General features: G+C 47.4%; 1 protein-coding gene across 1 annotated transcript; it reads right to left on the bottom strand.

The window, feature by feature from the left end:
• Nucleotides 1–6,280: 6,280 nt before the first annotated feature.
• LOC130044256 (60S ribosomal protein L39-like) lies at nucleotides 6,281–6,538 on the bottom strand. The gene has a single exon (XM_056136926.1). It carries the CDS (start codon nucleotides 6,491–6,493, stop codon nucleotides 6,338–6,340), a length of 156 nt encoding a protein of 51 aa, XP_055992901.1. The 5' UTR covers nucleotides 6,494–6,538; the 3' UTR covers nucleotides 6,281–6,337.
• Between the last annotated feature and the right edge of the window lie 12,903 nt (nucleotides 6,539–19,441).

Below are 19,441 nucleotides of genomic sequence, written 5' to 3' on the forward strand. Positions count from 1 at the left end.
CCTGTGTCTGAGATGGTGAGACTCACTTGGTCTGACTTTTTAAAAGGTTGTCATCAACTACTTGTAGCTTGGACTTGGCAGTTTGTTTTGGTTTAAGGTGCCCTCCACAGTAGCGTTAGGTGCCTCAGCAATGCTATGAGGCTCCTCTTGCTGTCTAGTTCCAGAACATTCTCCTCAGCCAGAAACCTTGTCTCCTTGCTACAAGAGTCTGGGAACAGATGTGCGGAGATCCACTGGCCTGTGTCTCCTTCGACATGAAGCTTGAGGGGATCCCAGGCGTGCGTGAAGGTTGTTGGGGTGTCTCACTGCCAGGGTCCACATACAATCCTGCTGCCTGGGGATTCCACAAACTCCTTCCTCAAAGGTGCTCCCCTGACCCCCAACACAGAACCTGGCTCTTGAGGGGCTCCTGCTGCAGCAGCTGTGCACATACACACACACACTCACTCCACTCACACACATATACACACAAACTCACACACATATACTACACACACACTCATACCACACACACACACACCACACATACACCATTCACACACATATATACACATACACATGCCACTCACACACATATACACACATACACTAATATACATACTCACACACACACACACACACACACATCCCCCTGGCTTTGCAGGGAACTCAGCCTTCAGCAGCACCCGTGAGGAGCTGTGCCAGGCCTCTCCATGCCTGCCTGCCTTGCTGCTCACCTCTGAGGGCGGGGCAGGGAGGGGCTGCTGGGTGTGCATGCCCTGTTTTAGGGACAAGAACTTTCTGGGTGGTGGACCCTGTCCCTGCCCTCCTGGCACAGGGCACATGGCAGAGAGGCAAGTGACCAAGGGACAGCCTCTGCACTGCACGGTTCCCAGTGGCCTGATTTGCTTTCGATGCTCTGGGCCCTCCACGTTGGACGTGAGCAAACCCCCAACTCTGGTCCTTGAATAATCCAGTTGGTTTCTGGATTCCAGCTCTCGGAGCACCTTCACCACCTCAGGCAACCATTCCTCAGCCGTGATGTTGAAGGTCAGGTCCCAGGCGGCGGCCACGACTCATGGTGCTCAGTGAGAGGGAGAGAGGGAAGGGATACAATGTGGGGAGAAGCGTTGCACTGACAGGAGGGGGCAGAGATAAGCAGGGTGACGGGTCAGGGGAGCTGCGTGGAGATCAGGGGCAGGCGAGAATAGGCCCTGAAGGGCTGACAGGACCATGACGTGAGAGTGTAGAGAGAGGGGGCAGGTGCAGAGGAGACGGGCCGGGCAGCAGGGCCTTGGCTTGTCGTGTCCCTCTGGGCCTCACCTGCCCCCTTGGTGACCTGAGCCCACCCTGTTCCTGGGCGTGTGCCATGCCTGCCCTCCTCAGCCTCAGCTGCTCCTGCTCGGGGCCTGGGTGGCGCCAGGCGCGCGTCTGCAGGACGGATGCATAAAGGGATGTTGGAAGCAAGCAGCCGGTTTCTTAGAGACGGAAATCTGGGTGAAGTGAGGTCCAGGGACCTGTGAGTGGACAGCCCTGAACTTCTGGAATGTTAAGTAATGGGCCCAGGCAGCTGAGGTCAGCAGCCTCCCCGGCGGGGCTTCTAGAAGGAAAAGAGAGTATTTTTTTTTTAATTAATTTTCATTAGTGAAACACCATGAGGTAGAGTTGTAGACTTACAAATTTTATTTTTTGCTTGGGTTTCAATTATACAATGATCAAATACCCATCCCTCCACCAGTGCCCATTTTCCACCACCACGGATCCCAGTATCCCTCCCACACCCATCCCCCCCATCCCACCCTGCCTCTGTGGCAGGGCATTCCCTTTTGTTCTCTCTCTCTCTCCTTGTGGGTGTTGTGGTCTGCAAAAGAGGCATTGAGTGGCAATCATGTTCGGTCCATAGTCTACTTTCAACATGCATCTCCCATCCTGGGAGGATCCTCCAAAGCCCCTTTATTTGGTGCTCCCTTCAAAGAGAGTATTTAAAGGATCCAGACAGGTAGAGAGCAAGTTATCCTCCATGGCCATCGTGGGGCGTGAAGACCTCTTGGAGAAGTCTGAGAGCTTCCTGGAAGAGGCAGACCGAAGTGAGTGGACTTGTCTTGTTCTCCTAACGGAGCAGCTGACCCTGCCACCTGGTTAATGCATCAGGCTTCGCTGTGTCCCTGGGTTGTTTGCCTCTGTTGAATATACAGTCAGCGCTAGGCTTCGCCCCGCCTGTGTCTGATCGGGTCTATCTTTATAGCCCTGGAGATAGCGGATGAAAATAATGGGAAAGCTGTAAAAATTAAACATTTTCAAAGCTGGGTGTCAGCCGTTTTGTTTGGAAGGCAGGACAGAATCTGCCTCTGGACCCGCTCATTTCCTGCACGGGAGGGTCTGAGCTCGGAGCCTGCCTCAGGCCCCACTTCGCCTCCTTCCCTGTGGCCTGGGCCAGCCCCTCCCCTCCTGCGCCCAGTTTCCAGCGAGTGACTGAGAGTGGGTCAGAGTGCTTTTTCTTACTCAGCTCTGGGGGAGGCGAGCACTTTTCCCTGCAGGCAGGGAGCGTAGCCAGACAGTTTCTCTTTGGGGTTTGCCATTTTCCCTCCTTCTCCACTCCCTTCACTTATTTTCCTAAGAAAGTTTCCATTTCTAGCCCAGAGGGTGAGTCCCATCAGGCCTCCTGCCGGGCAGATGGGGGAGATCAGAGTGAGGGGACAGCGGCTGGAGCTTGCCTTGCATGGGGCTAGCCAGTTTTGATCCCTGGTACCACATACAGTTCTCTGAGCCCTCCAGAAGTGATCCCAGAGCACAGAGCCCTGAGCACCACTGATGTGACAGCCCACCCCTACCCCCCAACCCCAAGCCAAACAACATAAACAGGAAAAGAGAAACCAGAAGCTCTGGCTCCCAGCTGTGACTATTTGGGTGTGACATTGGACAGGAAGCTAAAATGTGTATATGTGTACTTGGTGCTGGTGCTGGATTGGATCACTACACCCCTGGCCCATGTAACCTTGTGGGTTTCAGTTTCCACCTCAGTTAAAAAGAGGCAACGGTTCCCACCCAGCTCACTTGACACTGTTCATGTGGTTGTTGATATTGAAGTCCTGTCAATGACGCTATTTTTTTTTTGATGGGTCCACATAGTCAGGGAACACTTATGCGTACCAGAAACACACATGAGGATCAATGATGGGGTGAGACCCGCCACTGAGAAAGGTGATTTCTGCACTCGTTCTGCCGAGGGTTCCCTCCGCGACCCTCCTTGGCGGTGTCTGGCAGCTGCACGAACGGCTCATCCACATGCTCTCTGTCTGCTGCATGCCCTGACCTCTCCCCGGTGCTCCAGGTGAACCGTGTAACTCTTCCAGGGACAATGGGATGTGCACAGCAAGACTGGCACAGAAAGGGCAGCTGGGTTTCTGCGGTTTGCCAAAGGAGAACCCCTTTAAGCAGTGCCGCTGTCCCAAGCCCTCCTGGGGTTCCTCATGCAAAGAAATTGTGAACTTTAAATGAAGCCTTGTTGTCTTGGACGCTAAGCTTGAGGGGTGCATTGTTATGCAGCAATTGTAACTGGTTCAGAGGCTCCATATGGGGTAGAGGGCAGAGAGAGTGGATTCTTGTCTGAAGTTGGAGCGTGCCTCTGGGCTGGGGTAGATGTGAACTCTTTGTTCAGCTGTTTTCTCTGACCTCAGCGGGTGCCTGTCTGTCAAGTACCACGATTGGGAGGATGATGGGGGATGATTGGGAGGACCTCCTGGTCTATTCCCCCACTCCAGTCCCCCTGAGCCCCAGTTTTCTTCTACTTCTGGGTGTGAAGGAGGCATTTGCTCTACCAGAGCAGGCATGGCCTTTGTTGGTCAATGAATAAAAGCAGAAATAACAGCAGCCACTTCTCAGAAAGCCTGTGGACTCAGTCTGGTGTCATGGCAAACCCTCATTTGGACATGGGAATGTCACAGGATAGAGGAGCACCTTACCTTGTGCTGCAGAGAGAGAAAGACACACAGAGAGAGAGAGAGAGAGAGAGAGAGAGAGAGAGAGAGAGAGAGCTCCCTTAATCCACACTTTTGAGGTATGAAGCCAGGAAAATTGGGACTTGATTATCACTGCTGTAGCATTAGCTAACTAGCTTGACCAAGCCAGTGACAGAAATAAGTTATCTGAAGCATCTTCGTTCACTGTGTGAGTCTGGGTTATCTTGGGCATCCCACAAAGTACTGACTCATGTTTGAACACGAGTTCCAGGTAGGGTGAGTTTTCTCTGATACCAGATCCCGAGACAGTGCTTTGAATGAAAAAAAAAATGTCCTTCTAAAGTGGTCCGAGCAGCAGGAGAGGAGAGAGAATGGTGGGGCAGGGGACTCTGATCATAGAGGGGAGCAGGTCGCATGTGAGTAACTGGGGTGCAGTGCTGGGGTTGACGTTCAAGCTGTGTCCTGACCCTGAGTTCGGGCAGCTGGGGATTCGCCCACCAGTGAGCTCAGCACCTTGCCGGGGCGGCTCCCGGGCATGCTGTCGTTTTTGGGGCCGGAGGCAGCCCTGTGGCTACGAGGCTGGAGACGTCATGTTCCACAGATGAGGAAATGAGGCTCCCAGGAGCTGGTGCTGAGTATGTGGCAGAGCCAGAACTCGGCCCTCGATCTAGCTGACTTCCGGGCTGGATTCTGAATGTTGATTTTTTTGGTGGGAAGAATGCAGCCCCCCCCCCCCACTCCCACCCAGGATGGGTCCTGTCACCCTGACTCTAAGCTCTTGATGGGAAGCGACTGTGAGCAATGGCTCTGCAGCTGTGGGAATGTCCCACGGGGAAGCAGCCCGAGACCAGCCGGGCTTGGGGGAGCCGCTGCTGAGGCCAGCTGGATGCCAGCCAGGTGGTTTGACGTCTGGGAGCTGGTTGGAGGCCCAGTTCCTCCCCCAGTGCCCTGCCTAGAGCACAGAGGCCACCTGGGACCTGGGACATCCTGCCACGCCCACCTGGGCTTCCAGCCACCTTGCAGTGGGCGGCTGAGGGAGGGAGGTGGTCAGCTCTGGGCTGCTGAGAGCAGAGAAGGATTCTCATGCTGGGCATGTCAGAGTTCCTTTTAGACAGTTGAGGAAATGAAGACGCTGACACTGTCCACCATGGAAGCACATGACCAGAGCTGGACTTTCAGGGAGAATGGGCCAGAAGGAGCCTTGGGCAGCGGTTAGCATCTCCAGCCTTCCGTAACTATGTGACCACAGTGGAGGGGGACAGAAAGCCTCTCTCTCTCCTTCACATCCTCTTTCCAACAACAGGTTTGGGCTGCTTGGAAGCAGAAGGAACTCAACTAAGGATTTGGAGTCAGCCAGCTCTGGGTTCAAATCACAGCTTTGCTGCGTCTCAATCATGTGCTGGTAGGCAGGAGATGTCACCCTGCCCATCCCGGCGTCTCAGGTGCCAGGTAGAGGGAGTCTGCATTGAGGGCCCAACTCTGCTGGCAGCCTAAGTTCCCAATGTCACGGTCGATTGGGGAAGTCGGGGCTCCTCTACCCCTGTAGCGCACCCCTGGGGAAAACATGGTGCCTGTGAGTTTGGGCTGTGATACCTCATCCAGTCTTGCCTAGAATTTCCAGAAAGACTACTGGGATGTCGGGTGCAGTGTGAGAGATTAGGGCTCATAAGGAAAGAATGGGGCTCGGCTGTGAGTGTGATAATCTGGGGGGCTCTCATGAAGGATGGTGGGTGTCTGTCCTCGCCCTAGGATTCTCTCTCTCTCTCTCTCTCTCTCTCTCTCTCTCTCTCTGTCTCTCTCTCTCATTACTTAATTTTTAAAAATTGTGGCACTATGATTTAAAATACTATTCATGAAAGAGTTTCATGCATCTCAGTTCTGTAGACTAGTGGTCAGAGGACACTTTTGTTTGTCCATCACTGGAGGCACTCCCGTCCCCCACTCTCCACCCCCACCCCCATTCCCCATCTCTGGTGTTTTTTTTTTCACGGTATCACAAGATTTATTACCAAGTTAGCAACAAGATACAGAAACTAGAGAAGACGAACAGATTCCCTAATCCAAGAAACGTGACTTCAGACTTGTTGTTAACGATAGCACAGCGGTAGGGCGTTTGCCTTGCACACAGCCAACATGGCCGACCCGAGTTCGATTCCTCTGCCCCTCTCGGAGAGCCCGGCAAGCTACCGAGAGTATCTCGCCCGCACGGCAGAGCCTGGCAAGCTACTCGTGACGTATTCGGTATGGCTAACACAGTAACAACAAAGTCTCACAATGGAGATGTTACTGGGCCCGCTCGAGCAAATCGATTAACAACGGGAGGACAGTGCAGACAGTGCAGTGTTCAAGATACTAGTAGCCTATCACAGCTAATGTGCATGCGTCTCGTGTGGCTCTCCTTACAGACTGAGCTTGCTCCTTCTCCAGTGCCTCCTCTTGGAGTTGTACCTGATCTTGTTACCAGTTTTCATCTGAATCCATTGAGGAATGGGCCGATTCTGCTTTTGTTTCTTGGCCAGGAACCGCTTGATCCTGAAAGTCTTGTGGGAAGACATGACGAAGAGCCACGTTCACACCGTGACGATGGCGGAGGAAAGGAGAGAAAGTCTCTGGTGTTTTTTAAGAGCATATTTTATTATCTATTTGGTTAATTGGTTTGGGATCGTTCTGGCTGTGCTCAGGGCTTACTCTTGCTGTGAGGCTTGGGGGACCATATAAGGTGCTGGGGATCGAACTAGGGCCAGCCATGCACAAGGCAGATGCCTTACCCACTGTGCTATTGTTCCTATTCCAGGCCCATAATGAAGAATAAAGTACTTGAATTGGGTGATAGCACAAAGGACTAAAACACAAGCACTGTGCCATGAATTTAGCCCTTGGCACCACAAGGCCTCTGTTTATCTTCAGACACGGCTCTGCTGGCTCCTGAGAACTGCCAGAGAGGCTCTTGGTCCCAGAGCCACTGGGCCTGAGCAGTATTATATCACCAGGCTTATTACTAATCTACATAACGAGGACAAGTACTGCCAGGAGTGACTTCCAGACCACCTGAAACTGCTTAGGAGTCAAGGAACAAAATAGTTAAGAGTTCATTTAACCAAAGAGGTCTAAAACTGCACACTGAAAAAACACCAAAAGAAATTGGAGGTAATCTTGGAAAGACATTCCACATCCTTGAATTAACATATTGTTAAGATGCCAATGGACTCAAAGCAATCTATGGATTCAGTGCATTTTCCATCAAAATTTCAATTATGCTTTTCGCAGAGATAGAGAAATCTATCTTAATATTCATATGGAATTTCAAGGGGTCCCAAATTGCCAATCTTGAAAAAAAAATGGTGTAGGTTAACTCACACTTCCTATTTCAAAATTCACCATAAAGCTACAGTAATCAAAACAGTGTTATATTAAAGACATACATGTAAACAAATGCAGCAGAACAGATAAATAAATCTTTGTATATATAGTCGAATTATTTTCAACAACAAGGGCGTTACGACCACTTATTGGAAAAAGAACAATCTTTCCAACAAATGGAGCCATGAAAACTCACATACAAAAGAATGAAATTGGATAGTTATCTCACTGTCTTAAAATCCACTTAAAATGGGTCAAAAACCTGCATACTGATACCAAAAAACTATAAAACTTATAAAAGAAAACATGGGACAAAATCTTCATGACATTGGAATATAGCATTAAATTAGATTACATAAAATTGAAAACTTTTTTCTAACAAAGGTAAAGTCAACCTATAGAATGGAAAAAATGTTTTCAAGTAATATATCTAATAAAAATTAGTGTCCAGGAACATGTATAATATATTTGCACAACATATGTGTTATTTGTATATGCTAGATATTTTTTTCTACAACTCAACAATGACAAAATAAACCAACTCTAAAAAGGTAAAGGGGTATTTCTCTAAAGAAGGTAAATAAAGGATTGAGTGATGCTCAACATCACTTCTCATTAGCGGAATGCAAGTGGAAGGTACAATAAACTCCACACCCATTAGTATGGCAATTACAAAATAAGCAAACAGAAAATAACCAGTGTTGGTAGATTTGTGGAGAAACTGGAGCTCTTATCTGCTGTCAGTGGTGGCTATTAAAGAGTATGATGGTTCCTCAAAAAGGTAGAACAACTTTTGTATGATGAGAAATAAAGAAGTAAAACAATTACTATATAATTAAACCGTAATTATACTATATATTACACAATTATGATGAAAATAATGATGATACAGAAGTAAAACTATTATTTATAATTAAAATTACATAATTATATATCACATAACTTTGATTAAATAATAAATTATATTTATTATTTATAATAAATTATATTTATTATAGAATGAATTATATCTTATTATATAATATTTATTATTATATAATAAATTATATAATTTGGGGGGTTGGGTCATACCTGTGGTACTCAGGGCTTACTCCTGACTCTGTTGAGGGATCACTCCTGATCCATTAGAGGACCTTATGGGATGCTGGGGATGGAACCCAGTTTGTTGTGTGCAAGGCAGATGCCTACCCAATGTACTATCATTCCAGGTCCCATATTACATCATCATTATATGATGCAAAAGTTATATGATGGTATATGATGCAAAAATTATTATATGATGCAAAAGTAAATAAACAAATATTTATGATGCAACAATTTCATAAATAGGTATATACTACCAAAGAATTAAAAACAGGGTCTTTATATTTAAACATCCACATTGCAACATTGTTCACAATCACCAAAGATGAAGCAACCTCAGTGTCCACTGACAGATGATGGATAAACAACTCTGGCAACTCTGGGATACTACAGTTGTATAGTAGTCAGCTTTACTAAGAACAGAGATCCAGCCCGATGCTACATTGTGAATGAACCTTGAGAATATCTGGTGGAGGGAAATAGGCCATTGAGGGAAATAGGCCATTGAGGTGTGATTCCACTCCAGTAAGGTAGCTAGAGTGTTGCGATTCAGAGAGAGAGAGGGGGGGGGGGGGAAGAGAGGATTGTGGGGGAGGGAGATAGGTGGTCCTGTCTAGCAGTGTTGCTATAGTTTTCCTGACAATGGCTCCTTCCAACCGTGTTTCCTTCCTGTGATCGCCCCTAACCTACCAGTTGCCCCTCCAGTCTCGTGCTATGTACATGACCCCACCCACCCTGATTTATGTGATTCTCACTTGTAGCCCCGTTGGAACGACCTGGAGCCCCACAGGAGGGTCATATGACTCCCAGTTGAGAAATTTTAGTTTGGGAATAAAAACAATTTCTGCAATGGCAGGACCACAGTGTGGATGCATGTAATACCACTGAGCTATACACTTAAACATAATTAGGATGGAAGAGATAGTACCAGGGATAAGGTGCTTGTCTTGCATGCTACCAACCCAGATATGACCCCTGGCACCACATATGGTCCATGAGCACTGTCTGGAGGCATCCCTGAGCACAGAATCAGGAATAGCCCCTGAGCATAGCTAGCTGTGGCCCAATCTCAAACAACCTCTGCATACAATAAAAATGTGTATAGATTAAAAGGAGATGAAACATGCAAGGCCATGAGGTTGAGGAAAAATATGTACTTTCTATGATAAAGTGACAGCTTCATCATGGAACGCTTTAGTGAATGAAGCTTAGAAAAGATTGAACAAAATGGCGTTGGAAGCCAGAGCTGGGAATAAGTAGACAGAATAGAAGCCTCATTTGGACTGAACCTCAGGGGACAGGATCCCCCATAATTACAGGTGGAGGCACAGCAAGGGCAGAGCCCGGAGGGGCCCTAAGGACTATGGTGGACTGATATGGAGTAACAGTTGCACAGGAGTAAAATGGGCCACCTCTTGACAGGTACCAGCAACTCCCATGTAGCCACTTGGCATTGCAAATGCCACTGTGGGGAGCGTGTGCATGAGGCAGTCCCAGAGGAAATAGCCTCACTGCTCCATCGTGCCCACTTCCTCAGCTGTCCTGCTCACACTGCTTATGGGGTCTAAAGTCCTGGTGAGTCCCACCTCCAGTTGCCCAGTGAATCGGAGGGGCCTCAGACACCTTGACCCCTGCAGTGTTATCACAGGAGAGAATCTTTGGGTCTGGTGACTTCATCCTTTCATGTCACCTGGGTCACTGTCACTGTCCTCTCGTTGTTCATCAATTTGTTCGAGCGGGCACCAGTAATGTCTCCATTGTGAGACTTGTTGTTACTGTTTTTGGCATATCAAATACGTCATGGGTAGCTTGCCAGGCTTTGCCATGGGAGTGGAATATTATCGGTAGTTGCCGGGCTCTCTGAGAGGGGCGGAGGAATCGGGTCAGCCGTGTGCAAGGCAAACACTCTACCCTCTGTGCTATTGCTCCAGCCGTCACCTGGGTAGAAGCAGAAATTAGGAGTTTGAACAAAATGGCATCCCCTAGCAAAGAGCTAGCAGGAAGAGTTCAGCAGGAAAACACTGGCCGAACGTTTGGTGTGGTCACAGTCAGTTCTTAAAGGTAGTGTGATCAAATAGCAGAGGTTGATGGATGTGTCTGACTGGTCACTTGCAAGTAACAGGAAAGGGTTGGGTCCAGAAGCTGGACAGGGCCCTCCAGCTCTGTGGTTTGGGGCGGGGCTTGTCCAGGTTCCACAGGGCTTGGAGCCCCTGCTCTGGGTTCTGCTCTGCCTTTTGCATCGGAGACTTCAGCCTAGGACAGGGGTTCCTTGGGGCCTCCTGAAGGTCCCCGGGCTCCAGGTTCCGCCTCAGAATGAGGTCCAGCTGTGATCCAGTGCTCCCGAAAAAGGGCAACTACGTGGGGATCTACTGGGTTTCTTGGTGGGGATTGCTGAGGAGAAGGAGCCCAGACGGATTTCTGTGATTAGTTCTGCAACAGAATGCAGAGGAACGGAATGTACCAGAACCAGGAGGATCCCCAAAGGAACCAGAGATTATTCAGAAGGAAAAAGAGGAAAATGGATGCTGAGTTCAACTGAGTGCCAATTTTATTCAATTTACACGTGGATTTACATTTCCTCTGACGTTTTACTCCCCACCCCCACATCCCGGCTGAGGTGGACAGGGTGGCCTTGCAAAAGCACAGGAGCAGGACCCCTCACCTGCCCAGGTGCTTTCTCAGCCATGGAGCCGCCTTCCAGGTTTGTTTCCTCTGGGGATTCCTCAGAGCAAAGTTCTCAGGATTGTCTCTGTCATGGAGGCTGATCTTGGGTTTCAATTCATGACCTTCTGATTGCTAGGCAAGCAGTTCAAGCCACTGAGCCATCTTTTGGGCCTCCTGAGTATTAGAGATTTAAAAATAAATAAATAAATAAATAAATGATATAAACTTGAGAAATGCTTTTTGGCTGCATATAACAGAAAAAAACAACCAAAGGTGAATAAAACAAATGAAGCTTGGTGTTCCAGGGACGCAGGCGCTACTGATCCTTTCCATGCTGCTCCTCCAGGACCAGGCGCCACCTGTGTGCTGCCGCTCCTCTCTTAGAGAGCTTGCCTGGGTTCTTTTAGCTTCCTGATGGCTTCTGTAGCTTCCAGAATTCTTTTCAGGTTCAAGATAGGGAGAGTGGAGAACAGAGCTAAACCTGCAGGCTCTCATTTTGTATCATCGCTCTTACTGGGATAGGGGGTCTTTCCAGAAGCTTCTAAGAGACTCTCTTTCAAGTGTTGGGCCAGAACTGAGTCACATGGCCCCTCACCTGTGTCCCATCAACCTTGGTTTTCTAGTATAGAGAGAGACATAGGAATGCAGGAGCCTGGCACTAGTTCGGAAAGCCCTGGGCAGGTCAGTGAAGATGGTCAGCTCTGTAGGAAAGGCAGAGACGGGGGGGGGGGGGGTCGCGGAGGCTGCACTGGAGGAGGAAAACATACAGGGGAAAAGGGTGGCAGTGGGGTTCAGGGTTCAGGATTATTATCATTAACCCTGTTTCCCATAGGCAACAAGGATGGGGAGGGGTTCAAAATTAAGAGAGGAAGGGGGCTGGAGTGACAGTACAGCTGGTAGGGCATTTCTCATGCATGCGACTGACCTGGGTTTGATCCCTGGCACCCTATATGGTTCCCTGAGCTTGCCAGGACTTATTCCTGAATTCAGAGCCGGTAGTGATCTCTGAGCACTGCCAGTTGTGACCTAAAAACAAAACAGAAAATTAAGAGAGGAATAGCTCTTGTAAGAAAGGTGAAGGGACTAAAAATAGCCCCAGTATAGAAAAGTTGTTATGCATTCTAGCTGTATGTTCTGATGACTTTTATAGACTGCCTTTTGATCCCACAACACTCTCTGATGAGAAAGCACTTGTAAGTTAACATATCCAATTTCTCATTTTTCTCTGTGTGACTGAGACTTTTTGGTATTCTGCTTAAAAAACTATCTTTTTTTTAAAAGTTTTTTAAAAATAAATTTTATTTATTTATTTATTTGGCCCTCCCGTTGATCGTCAATTTGCTCGAGCGGGCCCAGTAACGTCTCCATTGGAGACTTTGTTGTTACTGTGTCTGGCATATCGAATACTCTCGGTAGCTTGCCGGGCTCTCCGAGAGGGGCGGAGGAATCGAACTCGGGTCGGCCATGTTGGCCGCTTGTAAGGCGAATGCCCTACCCGCTGTGCTAGGCTTTTTGGGTCACACCTGGCAAATGTTCAGGGGTTACTCCTGGCTCTGCACTCAGGAATTCTGCCATTTCTCAGGAGACCATGTGGGATGCTGGGGATTGAGCTTGGTTGGCCACTTGCAAGGCAAGTATCCTACCCGCTGCACTATCACTCCAGCCCCAAGAAACTACTATCTTTTCCAAATTCATAAGGATATTTGATCACTTAGAAATGACTTCATTAAAAAATTTAGAAGATATAACCCATCCATCTCAAATACATATAGTTCAATGGTGTGTAGGATATTCAGAGCTGTTGAGCCATGACCAAAATTTCAAAACATTTAAGTCATCTTCTCCAGCTACCTCCCCACATCTCTCTGCTTCCCCTTCCCAAAACTCTGGCCAAATAAACCATGAACCTGCTTTCTGACCTTATAGATGTCTCAACATAATTCAGACAAATGGAATCGTGTAATATGTGACTTTTTCAATTTAGTATCTTTTGTTTAGTTTACAGTTTCCAAAGCGCATCCATATTTTAGGTTGAATCAGAACTTTGTTCCTTTTTATTGTTAAATAATAGTCCATTGCATGACTATAACAAATTTATTTATCCCTCCTTTGATAGACATTTGCTTTGTTTCCACCTTTGGATTACAAATAGTGCTTCTAAGGCCATTCATGTACAAGTTGGGCTCACTTCTCTGTGCACATAATTTTCTTTTGATTTCTTTTTGGAGCTTTAGTGTTCATCTTTTTCATATTGATCTACAGTTCATCAGTAAGTCATTGTCTGTGTGTTGGAAGAGGTTAGGGTGAAGATACATATCTGTTCCATACAGACATCCAATAAACTTATCACTATTAACAAGGACCTTGCTTTTCTCTTTATACCCTGTGGAACAGGTAACTGCCATGTAGCATATGTTTCTGAACTTGATCATATTATTTTGGTCTGTTGGGACCCTCAAGTCAAGAGTTAAAGTTGATCTGAGTATTAGGTTGTGTTTGTTCTTCTTTGTCAATATTACCTTGATTGGTCTTGATCTTTTGTATTTTATTTTATTTTTATTTATTTATTTATTTTTGCTTTTTTGGGTCACACCCGGCGATGCTCAGGGGTTACTCCTGGCTCATGCACTCAGGAGTTACTCCTGGCGGTGCTCGGGGGACCATATGGGATGCTGGGAATCGAACCTGGGTCGGCCATGTTGGCTGCATGCAAGGCAAATGCCCTACCCGCTGTGCTATCGCTCCAGACCCCTTTTTTATTTTAATATTAACAGAATCAGCCTGTCAATTTGTACCAGAAACAAAACAAAAAACAAAGATTGGATTGAATTGGAAAGTTTGATTGTGGTCTACCAAAACTGATTCATAGATTTGGTAGACCACATCTGTACAACACTGAATCTTCCTTTTTTGTTTTTGCACCACATCCAGTGATATTCAGGGGTTACTCCTGGTTCTGCACTCAGGAATTACTCTTGGCAGAGTTTAAGGGATCGTATCAGATGCCTGGGATTGAACCTGGGTTGGCTGCATGCAAGGCAAGTGCTCTACCTGCTGTATTATGTCTCTGGTCCCTTGACACTTTCTAAAAATAGCAATCAAATCACTACTGAACATAATTTCCAATACTCATGGAACCCCACGGTCACAATATTTTTTGAACCATGATCTTCTTCTTGGTTTACATTCCTCATTGTATGATACATAGACATAACTTTGGGTTTGCTTCTAATCTCTGAAAAACCAGTCTCAGCACTATGTTCCTGATCCGTACACCCACCCCGTGTTTGCAGCCTGCATTTGACCCATTCTACTGATCCACTGGATGGGCTCAGTGGACCCAGAGATAATCTCATTTTCCCCTGAAGCTCAACAGTGCTCCTGATTTTTTATTAAATAATTTTTATTTAAAAACATTGTAATTTACAAAGTTGTTCATTATGCAGTTGTTTCAAGCATTTAGTGTTCCAACACCACCAGTGTGACCTTCCTTCCACCAACATCCTGTTTCCCTCTCAATCCCAACCTGCTCCTTTTGGCACATATAAATTATTGCTTATTCCAACAAAACTTTAAGAAATGGCAAATAGAATGATCAGAAAATAAATCAGTAAGAGCCAATTTGTGACCTCTATATGATTTTGACATACATAAATAAGAAAATTAAGATCACTTAATGCCATATAATAAAATGCCTATTCTTATTTACATATATAAGTTTTCAACATTGGAATATAAAGTATATTACATAAGATTTTATTTTATGCTTGGGTCATATGTGGTAATAATCATGTCTCAACTGTCATTAATAGAACTTTTAAAGGAATTCTATCACTGTCCTCCTGTTGTTCATCAATTTACTCGAGCGGGCCCAGTAACGTCTCCACTGTGAGGCTTGTTGTTACTGTGTTTGGCATATCGAATATGTCACAGGTAGCTTGCCAGGCTTTGCCGTGCAGGCAAGACACTCTTGGTAGCTTGCGGGGCTCTTGAGAGGGGTGGAGGAATCGAACCTAGGTTGGCCGGGCTGGCCGTGTGCAAGGCAAAAGCCTTACCTGCTGGGCTGGAGTGATAACACAGCGGTAGGGTAAGGTAAAGCCTGCAAATATAAATTTCCCCCCTACAGTTTATATAAACACTGTGGTTTATTAAGTTGTTCATGATGGTTTGTTACGGGCATTCAATATTCCAACCCCAATCCCACCACCACTGTCACCTTCCCTCTACAATTGTCTTCAGTTTTCCCAGTCACCCCTTAAGTTGACCCCACAGCAGGCCAAAACTAATTTATTTTATATTGTTTGTTATCATTTTGCTTAAAAAATGATCAAAAATATTTCCTTAGAAGAAAATTAGTGTAAATTGTTGTATCACTATGGAGACATTAAGTCCTTGTATGAGAGATTATCAAGATGTTGTTACAGGTTAAACCTTCTGTGTCTATTGTTTTTTTAATCAAGATTGGTTGCCTTCTATGTTACATCCTACCCAATCTGGTGTGCTACTACTGATTTATTCGTATTGTAGAGATTGAGATGTTGTATGGTCTTGTGCTCCGGGAAGTCCAACATTGTTAAGGGGAGGTACATCTGGAGTTAAATTTATAACTGGGTGGTGGTTATGGGATGTGGGTGTGACTGCTGGAGCTTCTGGAAGTACTGGGGAGTGGGAGGAAGTAGCTCAACATGACTCTGAGAAAAACCTGGAGATTTCAGTCACAAAAATGTATACTTGATTTTTTTTTCCAGCAGGTTAATTTCCAGGTGGGGCTCAGTCCTGATATAGTTAAGTCCAGCTTAGGGCATGGTGGCAATTTTGGAATGTGGGAGTGATCAGTTGCTGGGGCTCTGTTTGTGTGGACACAGGACTGACCTGCTCCCTCTGGGATGCCCCAGGCAACTCAGCCATTCTTGGGTATCTGGAGAAATTTTTCCAGCTTGTTGATCTCTTTCGAGATTTATTTCTGAGTCTCTGGAGCAAGGCTGGCAGACGAGCTTACATGATGGTGGCACCAGAGTTGGTTCGTGAGCATGACTGCCACACTCTTGCTTTAGGGCTGACTAGCAGTGTTTTTAAATACTTTATTTAGTTAATTTTTTTGATAGGCATGTGGGAGAGGCCTCCCAGAAATTCTTAGCCAACTGGGCCAGTAATTAAAGGTGAGGGCCTGAAGATGTGGACCTGGGGGTTTCTTGGGCCACCCTGGTGGTGCTTGGGGCCTCCCAGCTGTACACAGTGATGCCTGGCACACCCTATGGTGCTGTGGATCAAATCCAGTTGGCATACAAGTTAAACACTGAACCGCAGTACTATTTCTCTGACTCCTACCACAATACTATTTTTTTCTTTTTGATTTTGGGATCAAACTTGGCAGAGCCCTGGACTTACTCCTGACTCTGCTTGGGGTCCATATGGGATGCCGGGGATTGAAACCAGGTCAGCCACATACAAGTCAAGCTCTGTACCTCTGAATTATTGCTCTAGCCACACATATTATTGGGCTGGATTTTTTCTTTGGGGATTTTTGGGTCAAACATGGCAATACTTAGGGATTACTCCTAGCTCTGCACTCAGGAATTACTCCTGGTACTGCTCAGAGGACCATATGAGATGCTGGGGATTGAACTCAGGTTGGCTGCAGGCAAGGCAAGAGCCCTACCTGCTATATTATTGCTCCAGCCTTAGTACTTTTTTTTCCTTTTTTTATTAGTGAAAAACCATGAGGTACAGTTATAGGCTTACAAATTTTGTGCTTGGGTTTCAGTTATACAATGATCAAGTGCCCATCCCTCCACCAGTGCCCGTCATCCATCCCCATGGGTCTCAGTATCCCCCCCCACCCTCATAGTACTTTTTTTTTTAAACAGGGACTATACCCAGTGGTTTTTTTTAGGGCTCCAGGGTTACACCCAATGGTGCTGTGGACGGCCATGTGTTGCCAACTCAGAATCTCACACATGCTGAGTATGTGTTCTACCACTTGGGCTATCTCCTTGGCCCAAAATAATACTTTAATATATCCTTCTTAGGTTTGGGGAAATTCCTACATGGTAAGACATAAATATGTTTCCTATATGGTTCAGAGCGATAGTACAGTATGTGGGGCACTTGCCTTGCTTGCATCTGACCTGGATTACAATCCTGGTTCCCCGTATGATCCTCCAAGCCTACCTACCAGGAGTGAACCCTGAGCACAGAGTGAGGAGTAAGCCCTGAGCACAGCCAGGTGCAGCCCAAAAAACAAAAAAGACAGGAAAGAAACATGATCTCCAGCTTGCTTTGCAATTAGACATGCACAGGTGAACTTGGTTCAGTTGGCCTCTGACCCTGTGTAAGATGCTGCCATGAAAGTGGCACTGGAATGTCATAGGACTGGGGCAGATAAAGGCCAACCAATAGTTGGATCTCCTGGGCTGTGATACAAGCTTCTGGTATTCCTGAAAAGGCTTCATTCCGTGGCAAATCTCCCCTGTACCAAAACTGCCAGGCATAGATTGTATTGTTTGCAAGTAAGAACCCCGACAGGTCCCTAAGTTTGCCCCACCCCATTTCAGTCAGAGGGGTAGCACCTCTCTGCTAGTTCAAGCGCAGGATCCCCAAACCATCTTGATCTCCTCCCTCTCTCTCTACCCAGACCCCAGGGTCTTACCTGGGATTCTTCTCACCCTCTGTCAGCTTTATCTGTCTGACCCTCTGTTCCCTCCACTCGCCTTAAGTTCTTTAGATCTGCCCCTAATTTTCCCTCCTTCCCACGGACTCGTCTTCCTGAAAGGTGAAGGAGGCAGCTACTGAACTCATGGGCCCCGCTGTGAATCTGAGAAATCCCTGTTTGAGGCCCTCTCTCCTCCTGCTTTGAGCAACAACGTTCCCCCGGGCTCCAGTTTGGCACAGGCATGCTCTGCTCTTGGGGCTTTCTTCATGCCCCAGCCCTGACCTTCTTCCCACCACTACTTCAGTTCCCAGCTCTCGGGAAATTCATTCTTGGTTTTTCTTCTGGGGGTCAGAGACCACTTGGCGAGGTGGGGTGCATAAATCGCCTTTCAACTTGGGCCTTTAGAACTACAGGGGCTTTCAGCAGGTAGGTAGATCTTTGCACATCTGAATGCTCTGACCTTGACAAGCTACTGAGTCCTCACGGGCCTTCATTACTCACCTCTTCTTCCATAAAATGAGGGTAATAATGTTTGTTCCTCTATTCAGCAGCTATCCTTCCCCACCTTGCTGTGGTCACAGGACCCTGCTCTCTGGACTCCATTTCCATACCCAGTGGCTTCCATGGGTGGGGCCCAGGCAGCAGAGGGAGGAGGCCATCTCGGACACCAGAGTTTCCCACTGTGCTATGCTCCAAGGCTTCTGGACCTTGTCTCTGTCCAAGGCACTGCAGTCACTCTGCTCACCTGTGGCCTTGAAGGCCCTGGATGAACCCCAGGGCCTTTTAGAGGACACACAGCAGGCTATGGCCCGATGTTGTAAGGTTGTACCCCTTGAGCATTCTTTTCTTCTCCTCCAGCATTGCACCATCACCGTAGTGCTCAAGGAATGATTTTCTTGCTGGTTTCTGAAATGCAAAGACCTTTTTTTCCCTGTCATCTCCCCAGAGGTGAGCACAGAGCTCTGCGCGTGTATGACAGGATCCCTTGATGAGTTCACGGTCCCATTTGCAGGTGGGAAGGATCCAGTTGGTTCCAGGGAGGGGGAGACAGCATTGCCCACAGACCCACTTTGCAGGGGCAGGCCCAGGGGAGTAGGGGAGGCCAGACCCTCCTGTGCCATTCACCTTTGCTGGACTCCTGGCAAAAAGCATCTTTCCTCAGTGGATCAAGGGGCTGCATGAACTCGCCGAGGGATTTCTTGGTTCTCAGCCCCAAACTCATCCTCCTGCTGTTCTACCTCCCTAGCCTGGGATGGGGTGGGGAGCATCCCCGCTCCTTCTTTCCCTTCTGCCTTCCAGGAAGCCAGCAGGAGCGTGAGGAAGGGCCCTGTTTTCAGAGAGGCCAGCAGAAGCCAGCGATGAAAAGCTCTCCCCAACATCTGGCCCCTGAGCCTAAGAGCCACTGACCTGCCAGATAAATGGGGCAGACCAGGCCGAGTGAGTGGCGAGGCTGGAAGAACCCAGTTGCCGGCAGCTGCAGAAATAACGACTCTGGCTGCAAAGTGGACTCTGAGCCCCTAATTGGTATTTAGTGCCAGAATTTCCCACCCCCGGCCCCAACTCCCTCACCCCCAGGGTGATTGTACCCAAAGCCTGTCTGAAAGGACTCTATTTAAAGTCTGCTTAATATAAATTTCCCTGCAAGGAGGGAAAGAAAGCACAACAATCCAAGCGAGAGAGACACGCTTAGCAGGAGTTTCTGCTGGTCTGTGGAGAGGGGGCAATGCTATGGAAATGCTCTGCA

Source organism: Sorex fumeus, unplaced genomic scaffold, assembly GCF_029834395.1.
Source record: "Sorex fumeus unplaced genomic scaffold, SorFum_2.1 ptg000122l, whole genome shotgun sequence".
In the NCBI taxonomy this organism is placed as follows: domain Eukaryota; kingdom Metazoa; phylum Chordata; class Mammalia; order Eulipotyphla; family Soricidae; genus Sorex; species Sorex fumeus.